Source organism: Bidens hawaiensis, unplaced genomic scaffold (genome assembly GCF_021521415.1).
Source record: "Bidens hawaiensis isolate Kalapana, Puna unplaced genomic scaffold, B.hawaiensis_p1.1 tig00009070_1, whole genome shotgun sequence".
NCBI lineage: Eukaryota > Viridiplantae > Streptophyta > Magnoliopsida > Asterales > Asteraceae > Bidens > Bidens hawaiensis.
Window position 1 is genome coordinate 690,061 of NW_027491665.1, and position 22,918 is coordinate 712,978.

General features: G+C 36.1%; 3 protein-coding genes across 3 annotated transcripts; 1 reads left to right on the forward strand and 2 right to left on the reverse strand.

Moving 5' to 3' along the window:
- The first annotated feature begins 2,938 nt into the window (after positions 1-2,938).
- On the forward strand, positions 2,939-10,497 carry LOC143531020 (increased DNA methylation 1-like). The gene is made up of 9 exons (XM_077026417.1): positions 2,939-2,998; positions 5,119-7,395; positions 7,477-7,597; positions 7,669-7,754; positions 7,847-8,091; positions 9,097-9,183; positions 9,315-9,414; positions 9,493-9,682; positions 10,344-10,497. Exons 2-9 carry the CDS (start codon positions 5,266-5,268, stop codon positions 10,424-10,426), a joined length of 3,042 nt encoding a protein of 1,013 aa, XP_076882532.1. The 5' UTR covers positions 2,939-2,998; positions 5,119-5,265; the 3' UTR covers positions 10,427-10,497.
- Positions 10,498-12,038: 1,541 nt separating this feature from the next.
- LOC143531044 (uncharacterized protein At2g24330-like) lies at positions 12,039-14,891 on the reverse strand. Its single transcript, XM_077026434.1, has 4 exons — positions 14,852-14,891; positions 13,889-14,037; positions 13,390-13,792; positions 12,039-12,478 (listed from the first exon to the last, which is right to left on the reverse strand). The coding sequence occupies exons 1-4, from the start codon at positions 14,889-14,891 to the stop codon at positions 12,039-12,041; spliced, it is 1,032 nt and encodes a 343-aa protein (XP_076882549.1).
- A 1,123-nt stretch (positions 14,892-16,014) lies between these two features.
- On the reverse strand, positions 16,015-21,487 carry LOC143531001 (ubiquitin-conjugating enzyme E2 36-like). The gene is made up of 8 exons (XM_077026403.1): positions 21,417-21,487; positions 21,215-21,242; positions 21,050-21,136; positions 20,235-20,293; positions 16,849-16,890; positions 16,692-16,765; positions 16,321-16,418; positions 16,015-16,226 (listed from the first exon to the last, which is right to left on the reverse strand). Exons 1-8 carry the CDS (start codon positions 21,453-21,455, stop codon positions 16,189-16,191), a joined length of 465 nt encoding a protein of 154 aa, XP_076882518.1. The 5' UTR covers positions 21,456-21,487; the 3' UTR covers positions 16,015-16,188.
- Positions 21,488-22,918: the final 1,431 nt, after the last annotated feature.

The following is a 22,918-nucleotide window of genomic DNA, read 5'->3' on the forward strand; positions in this document are numbered from 1 at the left end:
TTAGCGAACAGTTAAACCAAGAATTAGACATGAAATTGGCCCGGTTACATATAAACGCAACAAGATACGTTGCAAATCCACATAAAAGAACCATTTCACCATATTAGTGAGTTAATATTAGTATATGAATTAAACAATCATTAGCATATTATTATTGTATATAACAATTGGTGCCGCAAAGCCTCGATTGGGCCACTTTACGGCATCTTATTGGAGGCTTTTTTTTTTAATTTGTGGTTTTTTTGTATACGCTTGTTTTTAATTTGTATTTTTTGTTTTGTTGTAGCTCCTGTCTGTAACGAACGTAATGAAAACCGATTGAATGCCAACTTTTTATTTTTTGTTTTAGTTTCGGTGTCGTAACGACCGTGACATAAACTAACCGAACTCGCATATACTCAACGCGTTTTGTTTTAGTTCCAATTTAGTAATGAATGTAACGAAACCGACTGAATGCTAATTTTGTTTTAGTTCCGGTATCGTAACGAACATGACGAAACCGACCAAATTCGCGTAGACTGACCACCTAAACACTGGGATCGAAAACGGTCGGGTTTTACCAATGATCGAGTTTTACTGATCCACACCACCGCATTGGTCCACCCCAACTTTTATAATTTTTTTTGTTTTACTTCCGATACAGTAACGCATGTAACCGAAATTGACCGCCTCAACGCTTGGGTTTACCATCGCCTAGGTTTTATCACGCGGTAAAACACCTAGCTGTTATACATCCATATAATTAAGCTCTGTTACAAGTTTCAAAAGTAAAGACAACGTGTACAGTTTCAAAATAGGAAAAGAAATGACATCCTTAATCCATTTTATAAAACATAAGAATGTAATAAAAGTATAAAACTAGCTTTATGAAAATAAATATTTATCATTATAATAGCAATTTAATAATTTTAAGTTTAACAACTTTTTTGAATCCAAAAAGCACTTTTAAACTTTAACCCCACTTAGAGCATCTTCACTTATCGGTTTTTGTTGACATGGCATGGCGTTTGAATTGGTTTATGGGTGAAGACAAACGTTTGTGTTATGTTTGGTTTGCATTCTCAAGCGTTTGAGAGGTGGGTCTGTAGTGGCCCCATCACAACCACTACACACAAATCATATACACACACATATATATACATATTTATTATATTTTAAAGTGGTTTAGATTGGTTTATGGGTGGAGGAAAAAGTGAGGTTTTTTGATGAAAAGTTTAGAATATGATGTGGCGATGAGGTGGACGTTTGAATTGGTTTATGGGTGGGGATGCTCTTAGATTGAGTTTGAAAAATGCTTATGGGCTTATTGGCTTTTTCAAGAAGCCAATAAGCTAAAAGGGCTTATTACCATTAAACACACTCTCAGCCACTGTTCTTCTCTTTGCTACTGCTCTTGCATCAAAGGTATGTTTTCTATTCGTCGTCTACTACAATTTACTCAAATGTAAATTCGTATTTTAAGGTATATATTATTAGAATTGTATTATTATAATAGTTTATATTATATATTATATGATTGCTGTTAGACATGAATTTATATATTATTAGAAAAAATTGTAAAAGAAATTTATATTATATATTTTGTAAACTTTTTAATTATATTATTTTACAAAAAAAAATTGTAAATTATATAATGTCATAAAATGATTTTGAATATATAAGAATGTCTTTTTTGGTCATTTTATATAAATAAGCCAAACCAAACACTTTTTAGAAAATTACTTATTAATTTAGGGGTTCTTCCCACCACATAAGCTAATCCAAACACTTTTATTAAAACTCCTTTTTAAAAAGTCATAAGCGAAAAAACACTTTTGATAAAAAACACTTTTAGAGTTAAATAAGCAATCCCAAACACCCTCTTAATGTGTCGTAAACCATTTTTTTCATTTTATCCAAATAGATTAACTTGATGCTTATTTTATAACAATATAACCTTGACAACTTTAAAACCTTATAATACATTTGTTGGCGGTGTTTGTGTTTTAAACGTAACAACAACCTAATTATGTAACAATCTACTTTCTCTCTCCAACTACGTTAAATTTCATTTACTTCTAATGTTTTTTTAATGGCGGCGTTATATCAACAACGACAAACTATCAAATACTAGTCCTCAACAAACATGTCAAAAATCTTACATATTCATCACATTGAATTTACGCCAACTATCACAAATAACATTTATTCTCTTCGATCTTGAAACAACCCATAGGAAGCTTTGTAATCTAATGTTCTCCACAATTTAAGTCATACAAGTGTGTATTATTAAAAAATCTTATCATTTCCTGCTTTCCAGAAACTCCATATCGTGATCCGAAAAATTGCACAGATTAACTTCGCTCGACTCCGATTCCAAGCTGAACCAATATGATGCTTTAGCGTGTCATTATCGAAGAAGGCAAAAAAAGGCGGGAGCTTTCTTGCCATACCGTATCCGTCTTCAAGCAGTGTATCAACAAGCGATTCTTCGTTTCACGAGGTCATGACAGAGGGGCGAGGGGACATACTGTCCTCCCTGTATTCATGACAGAGGGGCGAGGGACATACCGTCCTCCCTGTATTCACGACTTCACGTTTCTTCTCAAAAGAGTAGTTTCTTGTTTTAAAGTTAGGCTCTTCAACCGAACCTGCTTACCTTACTCTAGGCTCGCTTACCTCTCCAAAGTCCAAAACTTGTATGATTAGTTATAAAGAAAACATACCATTTATAGTATGTCCTATAAATAAACCCAAATACAAAAATTTGCAGAAAATGTAATAATATTGACGTAATCATATAGACAAAGGTGAATGCCATCTGTAACTGTGTTACAGACAGGCACCGAGCCACTGTTGTTCGGGCTCACCAAAGCCCAATCAATCTCATATAGGGTTCAGACTCCAACGTAACGGTTTCAAACTTAAGCTCAATTTCACACCATTTGTTCGCAACAAACATTTTCCCCAATTCTTCAAACCCTAGCTTTCGATTTCCACCGCCAATTGCACTCCACAGGTTCGTTTTTCTTCGATTCGCAGCTCAATTTTGTTCCACGCTTCTGATTGATGGTGGATTGTGATCGATTTGTGTCTGTGTGTGAAGAATGTTGGAATTTGTTTGGGTTTTTGTTGATTAATTGTTGAATTTTGGAGATTAAGTGATGGTTTGGCCATCGGTGATGTGCCTAGGGTTTGTTTGATTTTAATTTTACGTTGGATTTGTTAATCGGATTCTGTTTGGGGAAATGGAGCCCTAATTTGACGTAGATTGATTGGATATCGATTTGTTTGTGAATTCATTTGTGTAGTTGTGTTTTTCTTAAATTGATTGTGATTATGAATTGGAGTTGTGTGTACTGTATGTTTTATTTAGGTTAAATCTCTTGTTGAGTGATGAGTGTGGTGTTTGACCCGTTTCTTGTTGTTTTAATGCATGGATTTTGATATTGCAGAAAGATATAGTCATTTGATGTGTAACAATTGGGGTAATTATGCCTAATGTAGCTGGATTGTAGAATGTTTGTGTTATCCAATAGTTTCCAATGTGGAATGATCAATTGGGATATGGAAAAAGTTGTTTAGCTTTCTATAGGAGAAGCACTTATTAGATAATGATGTTTAATAATTGACGCGTGACTTGTGCGGGCCACGACAACCTTGCTTTGTGTTAGTGTGGTTTGTATGATAATTACTTGAATGTGCATAATATGAAACTTAACGTATAGATGATTGGTTGCAATACAAACACAATAGGCAAAATGATTGATTCAAATCACTTCAAGAAAGGTGTTTATCACATGCATTAGTTCGTTTGAGGACGGAAAGTTGATGACAATAGAAAGATTAAAGAGAGGAAGAAGTAAGATGACACTAACCTAGATGCCTTTGAGTACCAATGACGTGTTTCTCAAGGTTCTCGTGTATTTGATTCATCAAGTTCTTCACTATTTGTATGCAGACCAATTTGTGGTTAACCGCATCTATCTTTATGTCATACAAGTTGATTCTATTTGGTATTGTTGTGAGGTTATTTTGTTGGTTAAGTGACGTAATGTGAACAGGGTTTCATAAATGTCATCAGTAATTTGGAAGAGCGCGCCCAAGAACAGTAATTGAATTAGATACACTCACTATATTAGGCAATATTTTCTAAATATTTACTCACCGAGTCCATAATAACCTTTTGTGCGCATATTTACGTATCTTGTGTAGCCACGCGCCTGCTTTAACATTTGCATTACAGTTGCTTTAACCCCATGCCCCTTGTCTAGTTGTCTGTTTCAATCCTCAACTTCAGTAGAATTAATTGTTGCATAACTTCAACACACACTTATCAATATCATAAATGTCATCAGTAAAAATTATATTTGCGATGTAAATTATCAACTAAGCTGCTAGTAGTGATTGTTTTAATTGCGCATATCCACTAAACGGATGATTATAGAGTTATAGATATGTCATGAACTTATGGTACCCATGCAAAGTTCTTTGTAAGGCAAGCTTATGCAACCTGAAGATTTTTAATACTTATGTTACAGGGGACATCCAGGAGTTAATACAAATTAGTTTATTATAAGCATATATAAAAACTATATATAATATATTTCTGTTTACATAATTGAGGGTCTTGTATCTAAATGAATGTAAGATATGCTAGGTCGATTAATCAAGCAAGCAAACACATGCTTGTTCTGAAAGTCTTTTGCCATTTTAAATAATTGAATTAAAACGGAACCAAAAAAAAGGCTCGTAAGATGAAAGGGGTATATGCGCTGCTTAACTTCTAGAAAATATCGTTTATATTGGTGTACGTACTAGCTATTAGCTAGTAAATCTCGTTAGTTGTTATCTGACTTGTTATTTATTTGTTTTAACAAGGATGCTGTGGAAGTGATTATTAGCGTTACATTTGTGCTAGTTAATGTATTTTTCTTTCACAACAAACAATTTGTCATCTGTTCATGCTCTATTTATAATTGTAACATTAATGGCACATGCACATGGATCCTTGTTTGGATATTAGCCATTAACTTACGCTACACGATTGATTCCTCATCTTAGTAGATATTTCTACCACAATTCATCTTCACATACCCACACTCAACTTCATTTAATTTATGATATGACTTATTGCAGACGGCATGATATTTATGGACATATTGTCACTCTGAAGTCAGCTATGATCGTGCTCTCCATTTGATTCTCTGGAGATTTCTATCTATAATAAAAAGAGAGGCTTTGAGTATTTATTATTAAATAAGGGATTTAAAAAAGACACACAAAATGAAGGGGGACTGTAACAAGTCCTTAAAGTTATTATTCAGGCGAGGTATTGAAGATTTGCATGATGATGAATTCGAGGGTTCAAAGGAAGAAGATTCCATTTTTAGAGAAGTATTCTTCGGACAAGAAAATGATAAAACTAGCAAAAAGTGTCTTGTAACCGGAGCAATCAATTTCGAAAACGAATATAAAAAACCTAAAGACGGTTCATTTGGTTGCAACAGTGACAATTCAGTCATGACAACTCAAACAGATTCCCAAAACCTGAAAGAATCTGATGAGCTTACTTTATCAGCTAGAAACGACCCTGATGTTGAAGTTAAAAGAAGGAAAGTATTACCTGAACAACAGTTCAATACCAAACCTTATTTAGAAAAAGTCACTAACTCTTCAATCCCATCAAAAGAAACCGATTCATGCCTGTTCCAACCGACTACAGTTGTAACATGTCGGTTAGTTGAATCATCGGCTCAAGGTGTCAAATCCAGTTGTTATCTGCTTAAAGGAACTATTGCAGAACTTACTGCTTCAAAATCCAGATTATCAAGCTCTGACACAAATGATCAAAAATGCGCCGACGTGAGTGCTGCAATCGCATCACCCGTTTCTCAAGAGAGTCACGCCAGCAAGCTGATAGTCATTCGGCCAGAGCCAATCCAATCTTCCAAAAGAAAATGGAAAGATTCTTCATTTGTGGAGCTTGATGAAGATGAACTTTTAACACCACCTGAAGGTTCTACCACCGACCCTAAAACATTACTACGGTTTCACATTCATCGGTTATTTAAGGAAGCAAAATGGGTTATTGTAAGGCGAAACCGAACCAAGCATTGTAAAGGGCATGGAGAATTTGTCTATAAAGCTCCTTCAGGAAGGCCAATTCGGGAATTTTACAGGGCGTGGAGTATGTGTGGTCAGAAACTAGTTGCAGATGCAAATTATGTTGTTACTGATAGTAATGGCATACAGTGGACCAGTTTGGGTGAATTCCAGTCTGATTTTAATGATACTTTAATAGAGATTGAAGAACAGCTTAGAAATTTGGAACCTGCAACTGCATTAGCTCATTGGTGGTATTTACTTGATCCGTTTGCAAAAGTGGTGCTTATTGATAAAAGTCTGCGGCTGCTTAAAGAAGGTAAACCGGTTAATACAACAAGAACCGTGATCAATGATTTTTATTTTAGTGATGATATTGTTTTACCTCCAAATAATCAAGATGGTGTCAGGCAAACTGGAAGGTCTGAAATTGTCTTACCTCATCAAGTTGATGTGATGCAACCTAATGAACACAAGAAATCAAAGAAGTTGTCTGAAATGAAGTTAAGTGATTGTTATGGCATGCAGGAGACCAGCGAAATTAGCGGGCAATTAAAGCCAAACATGTCAGAGAGTTACGAGAGTTGTATAAAGTCATCTTTTTGCTCTTCTGATAACCAACCTGAGAAGAAGCAATCTGCGTTTAAGAAGTCGATCCATAAACATGGAAAAGAGAAAAAAGGAAATTGTCACCTTAATGATGATGATCTTTTACTTTCAGCCTTATTAAAAAACCGTTCGAGTAAAAAACTATCAGCTTCCAAGAAAAAATCCTGTGTCCCAAAAGCTCCAAGGAGGTTGAACAAGGGTTCAAAAGGACGATGCAGGTTGCGCCCACGAAGTTTGACCAAAGGTGGTCAACAGCAAGTGGAAGGGAGGTGGTCCGGGCTCGGTTTAAGAACAGTGTTATCATGGTTGATAGATTTTGGGGTGATTAAGGTTAATGAAGTTATTCAGTACAGGAATCCAAGAGATGATCTAGTAATGAAAGATGGTTTAGTTACTCGAAATGGAATCTCGTGTCGGTGTTGTGAGAAGATTCTTTCTGTTTCTGAGTTTAAGGATCATGCTGGTTTCACCTTAAAAGGCCCGTGCTTGAATCTTTTCATGGAATCTGGAAAGGCATTCACTTTGTGTCAGCTGGAAGCGTGGTCGGCTGAATACAAGACTAGACGTGGTGCTACACGAACTATTGAGGTTGAGGATATTGATGAAAATGATGACAGTTGTGGTTTGTGTGGGGACGGTGGTGAGTTGGTTTGCTGTGATAACTGCCCGTCCACCTTTCATCTAAAATGCTTGTGTGTTGAGGTTTGTTTTACTTCATAATATCTTTGAATATCTTCTTTACCCTTTGTTTTATTATTTTTTCTGTTATTTTATAATTATCAGGAGTTACCTGAAGGCAATTGGTATTGTTCAAAGTGCTCCTGCTGGATATGTGGGAACTTGGTCGATGATATCGAGGCTTCAAGCTTGGGTGCATTGAAATGTGTGCAATGCGAACATAGATGTAAGTTTCTCCGCCCACAACCAGATTATTATTATTATTATTATTATTATTAATGGTTTACTTGTGAACAGATCATGAGGAGTGCGCGAGAGAGAAGGGAACGGAAAGAGAGTTAGTATCTTCTGCTACATGGTTCTGTGGGGAAAGCTGTGAGGAGGTGACATAAATTAATGTTTTCACCAAATTTGAATTCAAAAGTATTGAGTATTATTAATTAATTTGAATCTATATGTATGAATCTATTTGTAGATTCACTCGGGGCTTTATTCCCAGATTGGGATTCTGAACCCCGTATCTGATGGCTTATCATGCACGCTTCTAAAATGCCTTCATGGAGACCTAAAAGTTCATTCTGCACAGCATTTGGATGCTTTGAAAGCTGAATGCAATCTGAAACTAGCTGTTGCTCTTACAATTATGGAAGAATGTTTTCTTCCAATGGTGGATCCAAGAACGGGTATTGATATGATACCGCATGTCGTGTATAATTGGGGGTGAGTTTTGTCTTCATCTTGAAATTTTGTTTCCATTTTTCTTTTTTCTGTTTTCAGGTGGTTGATGTTGAAACTAGGTCTTTATTTCTTCTTTCCCATTTCATGAATTATATTGAATTATTGAGGTGGCAAGATGTGTTGGTTGGACTGATTAGAACCTTTTTAAAAAAAATTTTTAATTGGTAATTAATGCATTAGTGACTACAGATGCAATGATAATCTAAATATTTGGGTATGCGATTTAGGAGGTTGCATGCGCTTAAAGTTCCCTTTTTAGCTTAAACTTCATTTGACCTGTTTTTAGGTCTGTAAACGAATTGAAGGTTCAGTGAATCCTTCGGCGGGGAGTCGTTTATGTTCGTTAATTTAATAAATGAACGAACACAAACAACAATTTTTGTTCATTTAGTTAAACGAATGCACATTAACACACGTCTCGTTTGTTCATTTATGTTATTGAACATTCGTTTATTTAAATTCGTTTAGATTTGTTCCTTTACATTCGTCTATGTTTGTTAGTTTATGGTTGTTTGAGTCCGTTCGTTTATATATTCATTAATATTTTTAGGTCCTTACAGTTGGTCTAATTTTCTGAAATTAAAATATCACCCATTGGAATTTAGCCTAGTTTTATTATATATTTAGACCAAATGTTCATGTTTACTTTGAAGGTTCATGTACGCAAACAAACATAAACAAATGAGCAAAGATGAACGAACATTAGCGAACACACTCATTTCCTTAACAAATGAACACTAACAAGCAAACTTGTTCATTTAACTGTTCATGTTCGATCGTTTGTTCGGTTAAGGTTTAATAAGCAATCATGAGCATGTGGCAAGCCCCATATGTGTGCACTTGGTTCGTTTAAAGACCTACCCATTTTAGGTTAAATATCCCAAATTGGCCATTTCTAATTGTTCTCACTACTTTGTCACATTATATATCATATACTAATAATATAAGTACTGGGAGACTATTTATTTGGGTTGATTTTATTTTCAGATCGGAATTCGCCCGTCTCAACTATGAGGGGTTCTATACAATGATCTTGGAGAAAACTGATGTCATACTATGTGTTGCATCTGTGAGGTACCTTTTGATATACACGCTTATAATTTGTTGAATATTTACTAATCTATTATTTGCTGCATGCAGTCTAGATATTTATTTGCTACATATTAAATGGTATGAGTGTATGAAATGTTTAAATTCACATGCAGGATTCATGGGGCACATGTTGCTGAGATGCCACTAATTGCAACGTGTAGCAGATACCGTCGCCAAGGAATGTGTAGGCGTCTCATGAATAGTATTGAAGAGGTGAATACTTAATAACAAGTTTAAAAATTACTAAAAATATGTGCAATTTACACTTTGTGTTTGTCTTGATTTATGCAGTTGTTGAAGTCCTTAAAGGTGGAGAAGCTCGTGATATCTGCAATCCCAAGCCTGGTTGACACATGGACCCAAGGGTTTGGGTTCACACCCTTGGAAGCCGATGAGAAGAAGACCCTGACCAAAACCAACCTCATGGTCTTCCCGGGAACTGTGTGGCTCAAAAAACCCATGTATCAGGGTGCAACCCAAGGTACACAACTTCCCTTTTTCTTAAGAGTTTTAACGTGTTTACCTAGATTGACGTTGATTCGGGTTATATTAAGCATCTAATTGGCAAAGTGAGTAAATTTGATAAAACTTCACTAATGTAACACTTCAAATGGGTTGAGCGTTAACCAAAGTTTATCTAAATTATTGAATGCTTACAATCTCTAAAATTGTTCTAATAAAAAATCAAGAAGAGTTACATTAATGGTCTGCATGGTATGTCCAAATTTCACTTTTGGTTTTCAAGTATGGGAAAGTACATCATTGGAGTTACGTTCTTGCATAAGTTGAGGGACCACTGGTACGCTTTCCCATACCTGAGGACCAAAAGTGAAATTTGGACATACCACATAGACCATCTCTGTAACTCTTTCAAAAGTTTCTCATATATCTTTTAAGAATATAATAATCGTACACACATTTAAAAAGTTTATTTTTTAAAGTTCAAGAGAAACATACAACAAATATGAAGGTCAACCCAACCTGACTTTGTTTATCCCGAATAATAGATTTACCCGTCATGACCCACTCATTTTGCCACATCCTTTTGTGATCGTGAGAACCCGTCACGTTTACTTTTTTTGAGAATCCCGCTTGTTAAACGTCCAACAAAGCTCTTTATATTTAATTGTTATTGTGAACAGGTACTACAACCGAAGCTTTTGTTTTACATGAGGACGGTGCACAAGATGCGAAGCTCTCACTTGAAGAGCCACAAGCATGTTAAAAAGGTGAAGGAAGCTCATTTGATACGGGTTTTAAAATAATCCCGATGATACCCGGCAACTTTGAGTGACCCGACAGCCCGGAAATGGGCCAGGGTTCAATGAGCAATAAAAGTTGTAAATTTGAAGAGTTGAGAAAGTTTTGCAGTTTAAATATTGACATTTGCGATGAAAAGCGTAGCGATGGAGGTTGAAGTTGCATCTTTCGAGTAGGCCTTCTGTTGTTTGTTTGTTTGTTTGTTTTATGAGAGAACAAAATGTGAAGTATGTTGTGAAAGGAATATGAATGGATGTTTATGTTTAGATGAATTATGTTGTACATAACTTGCTTTTGTTTCCTTGTCACCCAAGACATCCACCAACCTTTTGACCCCCAAGACACCCAACAACCTTTTTCATTGCAAAATGTTTTTTCAATGTCACTCTTATGCTGGAACTGCTAGGTTACTTGTGGGGCCGTGTTGGGGTTGTTTTGGATTATTGTTTTTTAAGATATATTTAGAATCTCTCTTAAAATCTCTTCTTCACAAAAATGAATTTACCTTTAATTATATATTTTTAAGCAATAGTTCACTTTTCCTTTTCATCTTTTTTTTATTAATATAATTCAAATTTATTTAGTAAGTTATTTAAAAAAAAATAGAAACACTACACCTTCTTAGTTCACTGACAAGAATAAGGGACTATGCAAATGCAAAAAGAGTGTATATGTTTTCTTTTCTTTTCACATTTTTTAAAGCTGTTTGTTAGCAACCAGAAAGAGTACTTCAATTCAAAACTTTTTATTATTTTTGTCTTTTCAATTGTACACATCTTGTTCCATTTTATTGTGTGGATCGTCTCTCGCTGCTCCTCGCTAAAGAATGTTCTCACTCACAGACTTAAATCATGTGTGAGTTTCTTGTGTATGGAAGTAACACGCACGCTAGCTATGGCTGTTATATAACCCAACTGCAGATCTTTAGTTTGGCAGTATTTTGCAACTGCATTTTGTTTAATGCTTATGTTCGTTTCATCATAATAAACCGAAACTATGATCATTAACATGTGAAGCAAAAGGTTGCATCATTATATTTCATCATGATGATATTTATTACACTAAGGAAGGACACTGACTGTAAATCTTCAAGGTTAAACCTGCTATATACATTTACCATTCATCATCATCATCATCATCATCATCGTACTCAGTATATCCCACCAATAGCAATGCTATGGTAGGGTCTGAGGAGGGTAAGATGTAGACAACCTTACCTCTACCCCACAGGGATAGAGAGGCTGCTTCCGATGAGACCCCCGGCTCGATAGTAGTTTTGCATCAAGCCTTGGACATAAGGCACATAGCACTCAATCATCGGGACACCGGCTGATTGGTGCATGTGCCCTTGTCTTTCGGCTATCAACGCCACCACATGATGCCTGATTAACCTTTCCCCACTTTTAACGTTATTTTCACGAGATTAGTAAAATAACGTCAAAATTAGTGCAATTTTACTTTTGCCCACCCGAGAGTTCACACATATATACATTATATGCGTGCACCGCCAGCAGGGCAAATATACATTTACCATTATAACCCGTATAAATCATGTTAATGATTGATTATCTGGATCCTCAGCAACTGTATTCTTCTTCATTCACAGACTCACTACTTTCTTTGACCAAGTTAGCAGCATTGACTACTGTTGTTGAAGATTTCATGTCAGGGACGTTGACATCTGCACGGTTTTCATCTAATGCCTTCAGTTTATTCACATGATGACGATTTGCCGGTGAAGATTTCCTACCAGGAATGCCAATATCTGAACAATTTTCACCTGATGCCTTTGGTTTATTCACGCGATGACGATTTGTTGGTGATGATTTCATTTCAGGAGAGTTGGCACCCGAAGGAAACTCGCTTTTACTCAGGACAAGCTGATGTGGCATTAAAGTTCTCATATTCGGGCTATTGGTACATGTAGAGGTTTCATCCATGTTCCTTGGCTTATTCAGGGCATGACAATGTGGACAATAGTAAGTATATACAAGAAAGTCCTCTTTCCTTACAAGCCCTGTAAAGATTTCAGTTAGACATTTAAGTAAATGCAAATTGCATAAATGTAACAAATATTTTTGTTGGCTGTGAGAACCCATTAGGGAAAATTCGCGGGCCCACCAATACCATGCTAACCCGTAAATAAGCTTGTAAATGAACCAAACGAACAGGAACGGAGCATACTAGTGTCCGTTCGTTTACTTGTAACTGAGCAAACAATCGGGCACAAACAATTAAACAATAGAGGTTTTCTTGTTCGTGTTTGTTTGTTAAGAAAATAATTCGTTAACAATAAATGAACATACACGAATGAACATAACTGAACTTATATGAACGAATATAACAGAGATAAAAACCGGTTAAAAGTAAATGTGAACCACAGTGCATTGGGCCTAAAGTTATAAAACTAGACTTAACTATAATGGGTCTAAAAAATTTTAGTGCATATATAACGGATGTAAAAGGACAAACTTAAAACAATGTAAACTAATAAAAATAAACGTTCATTAATATAAATGAATAAAAAGACATGTGTTTATGTTTGTTCATTTAATTAAATGAACAGAACTTTTTGTTCATGCTCGTTCGTTTATTAGATAAATGAATATAAACGGACTCCCAGCCGAATGTTTCATAGAACGTTCGGTTTGTTTACAGCGTATCAGTAAGGCTGGATATTACTTTGAGACCTCTGCTAGAGGGGAATATGCACAAGGTAACAAATTTTGATCAACACAACACTTACCTTGTTGGTATTTTGACCTGTTAACCTGGTCAAATTTACCTTGGATCAAATTTTGAACTTTGGTGGTTTTCTGGCCTAAAAAAGTTATTAAATTTGACCAAGGTTAATAACTTTCTCGCCCTTTTGGTAAACACAAGAAGGATGTTTATATACATTGAATTAAGGTCAAACAATCTACTGACCATTGTGCATATGGCAATTTCCACATATAAGTGCATAAGATTGAGTAGGATCCTCGCCAACAAGCAATGCAGCAAGTCGAGCCATCCAACCAGAATCTTGTGGGCTCATAGCCACAGGGCTCTGATGATCAACCACAAACTCACCAGGCATCGCGATATCAGAAACCTCAGTTCCCTCATATTGAAACCCCCCGTCTTGCATACTTCCAGGAGATCTAGCTTCTGTTTGGTTCCGTCTTCTTAAACCACCCAATTGCATATACTCAAAATCACTGCTTTTCCCCATATCATGTTGGTTAAGATGTGACTCGTCTACAAGAAAATTCAGCCCTGAGTCTGCACCCAATTTGGATGCAAGAACAGATGCTGCAGCCGCCTTTGCTGCCGGGTCCGGATCATATCTCTGAAAAAAAAATAAAAAGAGTTTTGAAATAGCACAATACTAACTTAGTAAGTTACTAACCATATTTGGTAATAAGAATAGAGGCTGAAGTGGTACCTGAATAAGTTGTTGGGTGTTATAATAATTGGTTCGATCTTTAAGTTCATCGATTTTGGCTTGTCTTTCCTCTCGAAGCCTTTCTAAACTTCTTTGATCCCTGCGTTCACCTGCATACCCAAATTCATTAAATTTGTTGTTCGGTTTTCCTACTCACTATTAGATACAACCGTCTGCTGACAAGTAAAACAAGTCCTCAGATCAAAAGCGAAGATAGTTATATGGTTATAGAAACCAAAGCCATTTGATTATTATTATTATTATTATTATTATTATTATTATTATTATTATTACTACCTCGAGAAGAATGGAAGAAACAATGAGATTCCATCTGGTGGATCGTTTCTTGATTCTGGCAGCCTCTTCTTTAGAAATGTAGCGCAGCCTCTTCTCGAAATCATTATCGTATAAGCGAAGCAATCCCTTCCAAAACCGAGAAAAGATACTCGTCTTCCCCTCAGCCATTAATTATTATTCGAATCAATCGCCTATTTAGCTATTACGTATGATCCATCCATCATAAACAGCTTTGAATTCCAAAAGTACCGTGAAATTGGATATTCGTTCCGGAGACAATGACGAAATAGTATATATAGTATTATTATTGTAAGCCAATTAAGAACAAGGAATCAATCTCCTAAGTTAATTTAACAAGGAAACGTAGTACATTATTATCATGTAATATCAAAAAAAATAGATTAACTCAGGTTACTTTTGAAAAATTATGTTAATACGGCCAAAATCCATAGGTTGTAAACTTATAATAAAAATTATTCTGTTTAGGTCTCAACTAATAAAACTTTATCCGTCATCTCACGGAAAGAAAGAAAGGAAAGGAAAGGAAAGGGAGCCTTGTGTTTTCTGACTTTTGTTTAAAGAAAGAAAGAATAAAAAGTGTGTTCTCAAGTTTTATTTAAAGAAGAAAATGAAATGAAATGAAAGGAATGGAATGGAAATGTTTACCTTTCATTTCTTTGGTTAAGTGAGCTCGGAAACACGGCATAAAAGCTATAAACGTTAAGAGATGGCAAATTAAGTGGGTTGATTGGGATTTATGATATCCAAAAATTTTTAATACATTATTTATCATAAATTACTGTTAAGTTGATGTTTTACAGGCTGGAATTTCGACAAAAAAAGAGCCTCCTGTGAGTTTCTTGTCGGATCCACGTGAAGGAAGGTCTACTCTCCGACCATCGGACATCCTAGTGTTTGGATGGCCCACCGGGGGGGGATGCTTGTGTGGACCTTACTGGGTGTCCCCTCTTGTCGGGCTTAGGGACACTGGGTTTGTTGCTAGGCAGGCCGTGTTAAAGGCAGAAACAAGAAAAATTGCTAAGCACGAGAAGGCGTATGTTGAGAATCAACAAGCCTTCATTCCTTTTGCTTTCGATGCATTTGGTTCTCTTGCCCCCGATGCTGCTACGCTTCTGAAAAGAGTTTAGCGGGTCGTGCATAGTAACTCAACGACACCTAAGAACAATAACTTCGTTTTCAATAGGATCGGTTTTGCTATTCAAAAGGGGGTAGCGGTGCTGCCTGTTGCCTGCTTACCTGCCTCTCTGTATTGTAATTGGATTTTTTTATTTGCCAAAGTAATATAGTTATTTGAAAAAAAAAAGTTGATGTTTTGAAATTTATAAAATATAAAAACTTAAACAGGGACGTCTCAATATGTTGTGGCCAAAAGCGGGTTAACATGTATCAACAATAATCCGCTTTAACAAGGTAAAATGTGAAAAAACAAAATTTGATGAGTTTACCTATTAATGAAATCTACAAATTTGTGAAACTGGGTTAAAATATCATTCATTCGACAACTTGATTAAATGAGGATGCCACATACTTGATTAAACTGGGTTAGACATAGTAATGTTCACCAAGAAATGGATTGTGAAAGAATGGTCCATCCAATTCTCGACACCCTGCTCACTAGGGTCACTGGCAAATCAAAACCTGTATACATCACACATGGACCGAACTGTATACATTTCAAACAAACCAAACCATCGACAGTTTTCAGACAGTTTGAATGGAACACCCATTGAGGGAACTGAGTTTTTATTATGAGAAGAAGGGAAATAAATCTCGTAATTTTTAAGCCCATCCCGGTTACAGGATGCTGATCAAACAGTTACATATATGATAAACACAGCCCTTTTACCCATAGTTAACCAGAATAACAAAATCATCTGAAAAAAAAAAACACAAGTGAACAACATTGCAACATTCAAGTTTTGAATTTCAAGACCTAATCAAATACACTGTTATTTTTTCAAACATAATGACCCGCGTCTCCATTAGGCGCCACTAGCATACAAACGGGTCCACTCCTTTGCTGTAGTTTCAAAAATAAACCAAAATTTCAATGATCCACAACTTTTTTTTATGGATTAAGTTTCATCTTAATTTTGAAATATTCACAATGGTACCTGTTTCAACAGCTTCAGCTTCATTAGATTTCCAGTGTTTCGCGATGTTCTCAGAAAGGGGATCATCCGGGTTTGGAGCACTTAGAAGAGCTTGAATGCTAACCAATACAATTCGAACAATGCAAATGTCAAACCTCACTGTTCTATCATTACCAATATCCTAAAAATCTATGTCAAATTTTGTAATCCTTGAACCACTAAAGTATTGGTAATTACATTAGTTATTTGTTAGGAAAAAGAGCTTGAGATTCGACCAAACCAGACCCGCTCTATTAATTTACCTGTTTGACCATTTACCCAACTCACCCGTTTTAGCAAAATCAAATCCGTTGGTATCAGTTAAAAAACAATGAAATCATGCATGATAATACCTCAGGAGAACAGTGCGAATCTGAAGAGCAGGGCTCCATTTGTCTTTGAGGATGTCAAGACAAATCCTACCAAGCTGCAAATAAAACCGAAACTAAGAAACAAACAAACGGACAAGATAAACTCAAAAGCTAGAGTGAAGAGGCATGCAAGACGAACCTTGTCAATGTTCGGATGGTAAATTTTGGTAAGAAACCGAACCTGTTTCATAAAGGCAAAAACTATAATCAGCACAACACAAGCATAAATGCGAACTTTAAGTTGCACCAAGCCAAGCATTACTGCATGTAACTTGGAAAATAGTAAAGAACCCGTGCATGCGAAAAAACAGCTAAGAGTCACTACAAATGACACAGGCAACTAGAAAACTTTGAAATGGACAGCTTAAAAGTTGTAGACAAAAGGATCATATATAGAAATGAAATAACTAGTGTTGGAACTTGGACTCAACATAATAGAACACCATAAATGGTTACTGTGAATATATTGGCACTCATTTTTTTTTATTTACTTTTTTTTTTTTTGTAAAAACAATTCAGTGTACATATCCTACAAAAAAGGATGTACAGTTCACAAGAATTGCCATCAATCATTGCCATCTATGTAAAAAAATCTAAACCAATGCATCCTAGCTAAGAATATCACTTAACATTAATATTACTGTAAATAACTGGTAAATGAGTATCTGATTGATATATTAAATCTGTACATACTACAAGAGATGCCCAACCTTATATAGAGTTGGAGAGGGACCTTTAACTAAATACTAATTACAATAGTAGAGGCCTAGATACATGCAAGGACCTCCTCATAAATAACTTATTGACACTCCTCAAGTTGGAGCATAGATGTTAATCATGCCCAACTTGCTACAAATAAAATCGATTTGAGCTTTCCGAAGAGGTTTGGTGAGAATATCTGCAAGCTGAAAATCAGTCTTCACATGAATCGGCTGAATGGATGGTGGATCTTTTTAGTGCCAACTATTCGATCTCTTATTAGATGACAATCAACCTCAATATGTTTCGTTCTTTCATGAAATACTTGATTCTTGGCTATATGTATAGCTGATTGACTATCACAGTATAATTGCATCAAGTCATCTGAAATAACCCCGAGTTCTCTGAGAAGTCGACGAACCCATATCATCTCTGATGTTACATCTGCTAGGGGTGCGCAATTCGCGGTTTGGAACCGCTAGAACCGGGGAACCGGAACCGAACCGCTAGATCCGAACCGTATTATTGTATTTTGGGTCCGGTTCCGGTTCTTAAATTTTGCTGAAAACGGTTCCGGTTAGAACCGACGGTTCCGGTTATAAAACCGCTAGAACCGGGTTAGGTTTAAACTTTGAAGATTATATTTAAAATCCTATTTATTTAGTAGGCTTTCATACTTCCATGTACGGGCGACCATCCACGTTCTCACTTTCCCGGTTACATTAGATCCCTTACAACATCATAAACAATAATCATCTTCCACGGCCCTAAATCTGTTTTAAAAAATAATTGTTTTCTGATATATTTTGAGTTATTCTAACCTATTTTCAATCCCATTCATTAAAATATAATATGTTGATATGATAATGTTTTATTTTGTGGGTTGTCGCTTGTTTCTTACACCTAATATTTCATATTTAGAATTTTAATTGAAAACTGGTTCTTGCAAGAACCGTTTACACAAGAACCGTTTAACTCGGTTCCGAACCGAATCGGAACCGTTAAAATACGGTTCGGTTCCGGTTCTTATATTTAGCATTTAACGGTTCCGGTTCGGTTTCGGTTCCAGTACGGTTCTCGTGGTTCTTAACCGTTGCACAGCCCAAACATCTGCCATGGCTCTATACACTGATTCAGCACTAGATCTAGATACCGTGTGCTGCTTCTTACTTTTCCAAGATACAAGATTTCCTCCAACAAATGCACAATAGCCAGTGGTAGATCGTCGTGAGATCGGGCAACCTGCCCAATCAGCATCAGAAAATCCAGATATCCGACCATCTCCATCCTTTGTAAAAGCACCCACACGACAGTGACCTTGATCAGAATACAAGATTCCCAAACCCGGTGTGGTTTTGAGGTACCTCAAGACACGAAGAGCGGCAGCCCAATGTCCAGTGTATGGTGTTGCCATGAACTGACTTAGGACACTAACAACAAAGGAAATATCTGGCCGTGTGACAGTTAAATAATTGAGCTTCCCAACCAGTCTTCTGTATAGCTCAGGATCCTTCATTGGACTTCCGTCCTTTGGAAGGAGCTTCCCCGTTGGAAGCATTGGGGTTTCAGCAGGCTTGCAACCCAGTAATCCACACTCAGTCAACATATCAAAAACATACTTCCGTTGAGAGAGAAGTATTCCTTGTGGAGAACGAGATACTTCTATGCCAAGGAAGTATCGAAGTCGACCTAAGTCGCTAATCTAAAACTGGGACTGAAAGTTTGGCTGGCCACTCTCGATCCAAATCTGAATCTGAAAACAAGTTCCGGTCTCGTTACACAAACCCTAGCCGCCACCACCTTCTGCTCAGTCACAAGCCCTAACTCACCTAGGATGGAGACAGGCTATGGAAGACGAGATCAGGGCTCTCAGAGCCAATCATACATGGGATCTTGCAAACACTTCCTCATGGAAAACGTGTTGTTGGTTGCCGTTGGGTGTTCACGGTTAAATTAAACCCGGATGGTGTTACATCGCCTGAAAGCCCGTTTGGTTGCTAAGGGTTATTCTCAGGCCTTTGGCGTTGACTATGACGAAACCTTCTCCCCGGTTGCCAAAATGCCGTCTGTGCGCATTTGTATTGCCCTCGCCGCCATTAATCATTGGCCGCTCCATCAGCTTGATGTCAAGAACGCCTTTCTCAATGGTGTTCTTGAGTAGGAGGTGTATATGGAGCAACCACCAGGGTTCATTGTCGAGGACGCTGATGGAGCGGCCAATGATTAATGGCGGCGAGGGCAATACAAATGCGCACAGATGGCAATATATCAATCTGATACTCATTTACCAGTTATTTACATGGTATCAGAGATGCCCAATCCTAATATAGAGTTGGAGAGGGACCTTTAACTAAATACTAATTACAATAGTAGAGGCCTAGATACATGCAAGGACCTCCTCATAAATAATTATTAACAATTTCAATCACAAGAAAGCACATGTCCTACAAAAAACCCTCATAACTAGATGGAAATAAAATAAAGGAACATGACAAGACCTAATATAACTCCCTAAAGCGCAATGAGAGATACTTATAACTGTTATATTAACACAAGACGCTTATTAACAGAACCTACAAGCAGTTAAGCAAAAATATCATAAAACACAACATCATACTATCATAGATTGCTTCCCACATAATGTGAAAGATGACCACTTGTTACAGAATATCATCATGTGAATATACATCTCATTAATGGAGGTATAATTTCGTTCACCCAATGCAGATTTCAAAAGAACACAACAATGCTAGTCAACCAATGAAATAACAACAATTATCATCATTAATTGGCAAGCATCAGTATATATATCCATGTACCCAGTACCTTGGGAGCAGCCATTGGATATTCTTCAGGCAAAAATAACTCCAACTTGAAAACTCCTCCTGTAAGTCAACCAGAGCAAGAAGCATCAAGCACGCATAAAATAGTTCTCTCATATTTATAATAGCATAAATTATAACCAATACCCCAATGAAAGTTTATATAATATCGATCCAGTTAATCACTCATAAAAATATGAGAACTGTATCAATAAACATCGCCATCACAAGTGGATAACTGACGAATTAAAACAACAAAAACAATGAGGTTATCAAATCGCAGACACACCAACAGATTATTGTTTCCGTCAGAGTGTTGATACTCAGAATCAGCTATAGGCTACCATAGCAAAATGAATGAGCCACAACGTTCCCAACCCCCACCGATCCATAAAAATCCAAGAGAGAACAGCTTTTGATTTTCATAAAAAGCAATTGTGCTTTTATTGTAATCAATTGTGTTCCTATAGATCAATTGTTTTGTAATTTGCTAGAATGAAATTCTACAACAAGTCAAGTCCTTCAGAAGTTAAACAGTCAAGCCTCAATAAGTATCAAAATCAACAACAAATTTGTGCACAAGACAAATGCTAGATTCTAGAAGTGATATCACAGAGTCATAATGTAGCTCTTTACTTTTCAACAGAATTAGTAACAAGTAGGATCTCTAAAAGACTAGAAACTTTTATACAGTTATGACATCTAAGTTGAAGAGAGGCAGCTAGCTTCTCGAATGCTGAACAATTATATATCATTTCAAAGTACAGTTATACAGAAGACCAGCACAAGTGAAAAATACAATTGAAGTTAAATTATTACCTTCATAAGGAGACTGAGTTGGACCAAGGATCATGACATTAAAATACCGCATATTATCTTCAGACGGCGACGCGCTTATCCCCGGAGCTACACAACCAATAAACTTAAGCCGATCTAGATCCACATGCAGATTGCAGTCACAACATATCTAAAATTAAAGTTCACCTGGTTCGCTGAGTAACCGCTGAGTTTCCTGGATCAAAGCAAAGTAAAAAAAACCTAAGTTAGGGTTTCAGATACACAAAACCTAAGGCGATCGATAAAATTACACGAAAACAACTACAAATTCACAAATCCTAATTACGGAATGAATTGAATAGGGATTGAAAACGGAATCGGAAGAGTAAGATGATGAATTGATGCTAACCTTGATGATTCTTCGAGGTAGATTGCTGCTGTTCGCCATCGAAGATTTACGCTAAGTCTAAAGATAGAGAGAGAAAGTGAGAGGGTTTTCTAGAGAGAGAAACTGATTATTATTATTATTATTATGATGGATTCCAGATTATTTTATTATTATTATTATTATTGACTGTCAAGCCGTGCGAGACGAGCTTCGGTGGGTGAAGGGTTGATTATTATTATTATTGTTCTCTTAATTTCATATTATTGCTTCTATAATATATGATTGTTTATTGGATTATATCAAAACAGAAGGCAAGCGGGCAACAAGCTGCGCCGCTACCCCTTAATTAATTGCAAATTGAGACTCGGGTTTTGTAAAGTTGTTCAAAATAAACGGAGCAATAGAGATTGAAACCGATGTATTCATTAATGTGAATAATGATAGTCAATAAATGAATCGAATGAAGACGAACAAGGGCATGTTTGTATTCGTTTTTTACCTTTAAACGAACCCGAACACTTAATCGAACAAATACTTATGTTAATATTCATTTTTTTTTAAGAAATGAGCATTTGTGTTCGTTTGTTTAAAATCTAAACCAGGCCCGTCTCCGAGGATTTAAATACCTCGGTCGAGCCGGAAAAAAAAGGCTCATAGCCTTAACGAGTAACGAAATATATAAACTATTTTTTTAAACGATGCTTAATGTTATAACAATAAACATAGAAAAATATATTATTAAAATCAAATACCGTAATAATAAATGATTAGCCAATGATTCGTGAAACTCTTCTAAGTCCTAACATTAAAAAAAATTGCTTGGTCTTTGGTGGCTAGCTTGGTCAACCGTGGAGGAGCTGGTGGTTAACAAGGAACCAATAGTGGTGGTCGGCTGGGTTGGTCGTTGTTCAACATTCGCAAATAAGGAAGGAACCAAAGGGAAATTTTAATCGACCGCTATTTCTTTTATTTTGCACCGGGTTTTTATTTTATGTTTTTTAGTTTTTAGTTTGCGCCCAATAATTTAAACTTAATTAAATGGATTATGGATAAAAAATAATTTCGGGCCCAATAATTATAAGATGATGAATAGCAATTCATATTTTATAAGTTTTATATTTTTAAATGTATATATAAAAAAATATAGACACCAAAAATTTTGGTCACTAAAAATTACGTGCCCCGACCGACGGTTCAACCGGCGCCACCCTCCAACCGGCCCTGATCTAAACGAACATAGTTGGACAAAGATAAACGAACTTATATGAACATATATAAACAAATGTAAATTAACACAAACATAAATGAACGCGAATTAAAAAATATAAAACCTTTAATTACTTGACGTATCCAAATAATACTTAATTAATTTTTATTAATACATAAACAAACATTCATGAACATAAATGAACGAACGTGACATGTGTCATGTTCGTTCGTTTAATTAAACGAACACAAATTTTTTTGTTCATGTCCGTTCATTTATTAAATAAATGAACATAAACAAACTTCCCGTCAAACGG

Coding starts and splice junctions, on each gene's coding strand:
- LOC143531020 (XM_077026417.1), top strand. CDS start 5,266: ATGAAGGGGGACTGTAACAAGTCCTTAAAGTTATTATTCAGGCGAGGT. Junction 7,755..7,846: donor GTGGGGAAAGCTGTGAGGAG/GTGACATAAATT, acceptor ATCTATTTGTAG/ATTCACTCGGGGCTTTATTC. Junction 9,184..9,314: donor CTATGTGTTGCATCTGTGAG/GTACCTTTTGAT, acceptor ATTCACATGCAG/GATTCATGGGGCACATGTTG.
- LOC143531044 (XM_077026434.1), bottom strand. CDS start 14,891: ATGCCGTGTTTCCGAGCTCACTTAACCAAAGAAATGAAAG. Junction 13,793..13,888: donor ACACCCAACAACTTATTCAG/GTACCACTTCAG, acceptor TTTTTTTTTCAG/AGATATGATCCGGACCCGGC. Junction 12,479..13,389: donor AAATTGCCATATGCACAATG/GTCAGTAGATTG, acceptor AAATCTTTACAG/GGCTTGTAAGGAAAGAGGAC.
- LOC143531001 (XM_077026403.1), bottom strand. CDS start 21,455: ATGGCGAACAGCAGCAATCTACCTCGAAGAATCATCAAG. Junction 21,243..21,416: donor TACCTCGAAGAATCATCAAG/GTTAGCATCAAT, acceptor GCTTTGATCCAG/GAAACTCAGCGGTTACTCAG. Junction 21,137..21,214: donor GCGGTTACTCAGCGAACCAG/GTGAACTTTAAT, acceptor TTGGTTGTGTAG/CTCCGGGGATAAGCGCGTCG.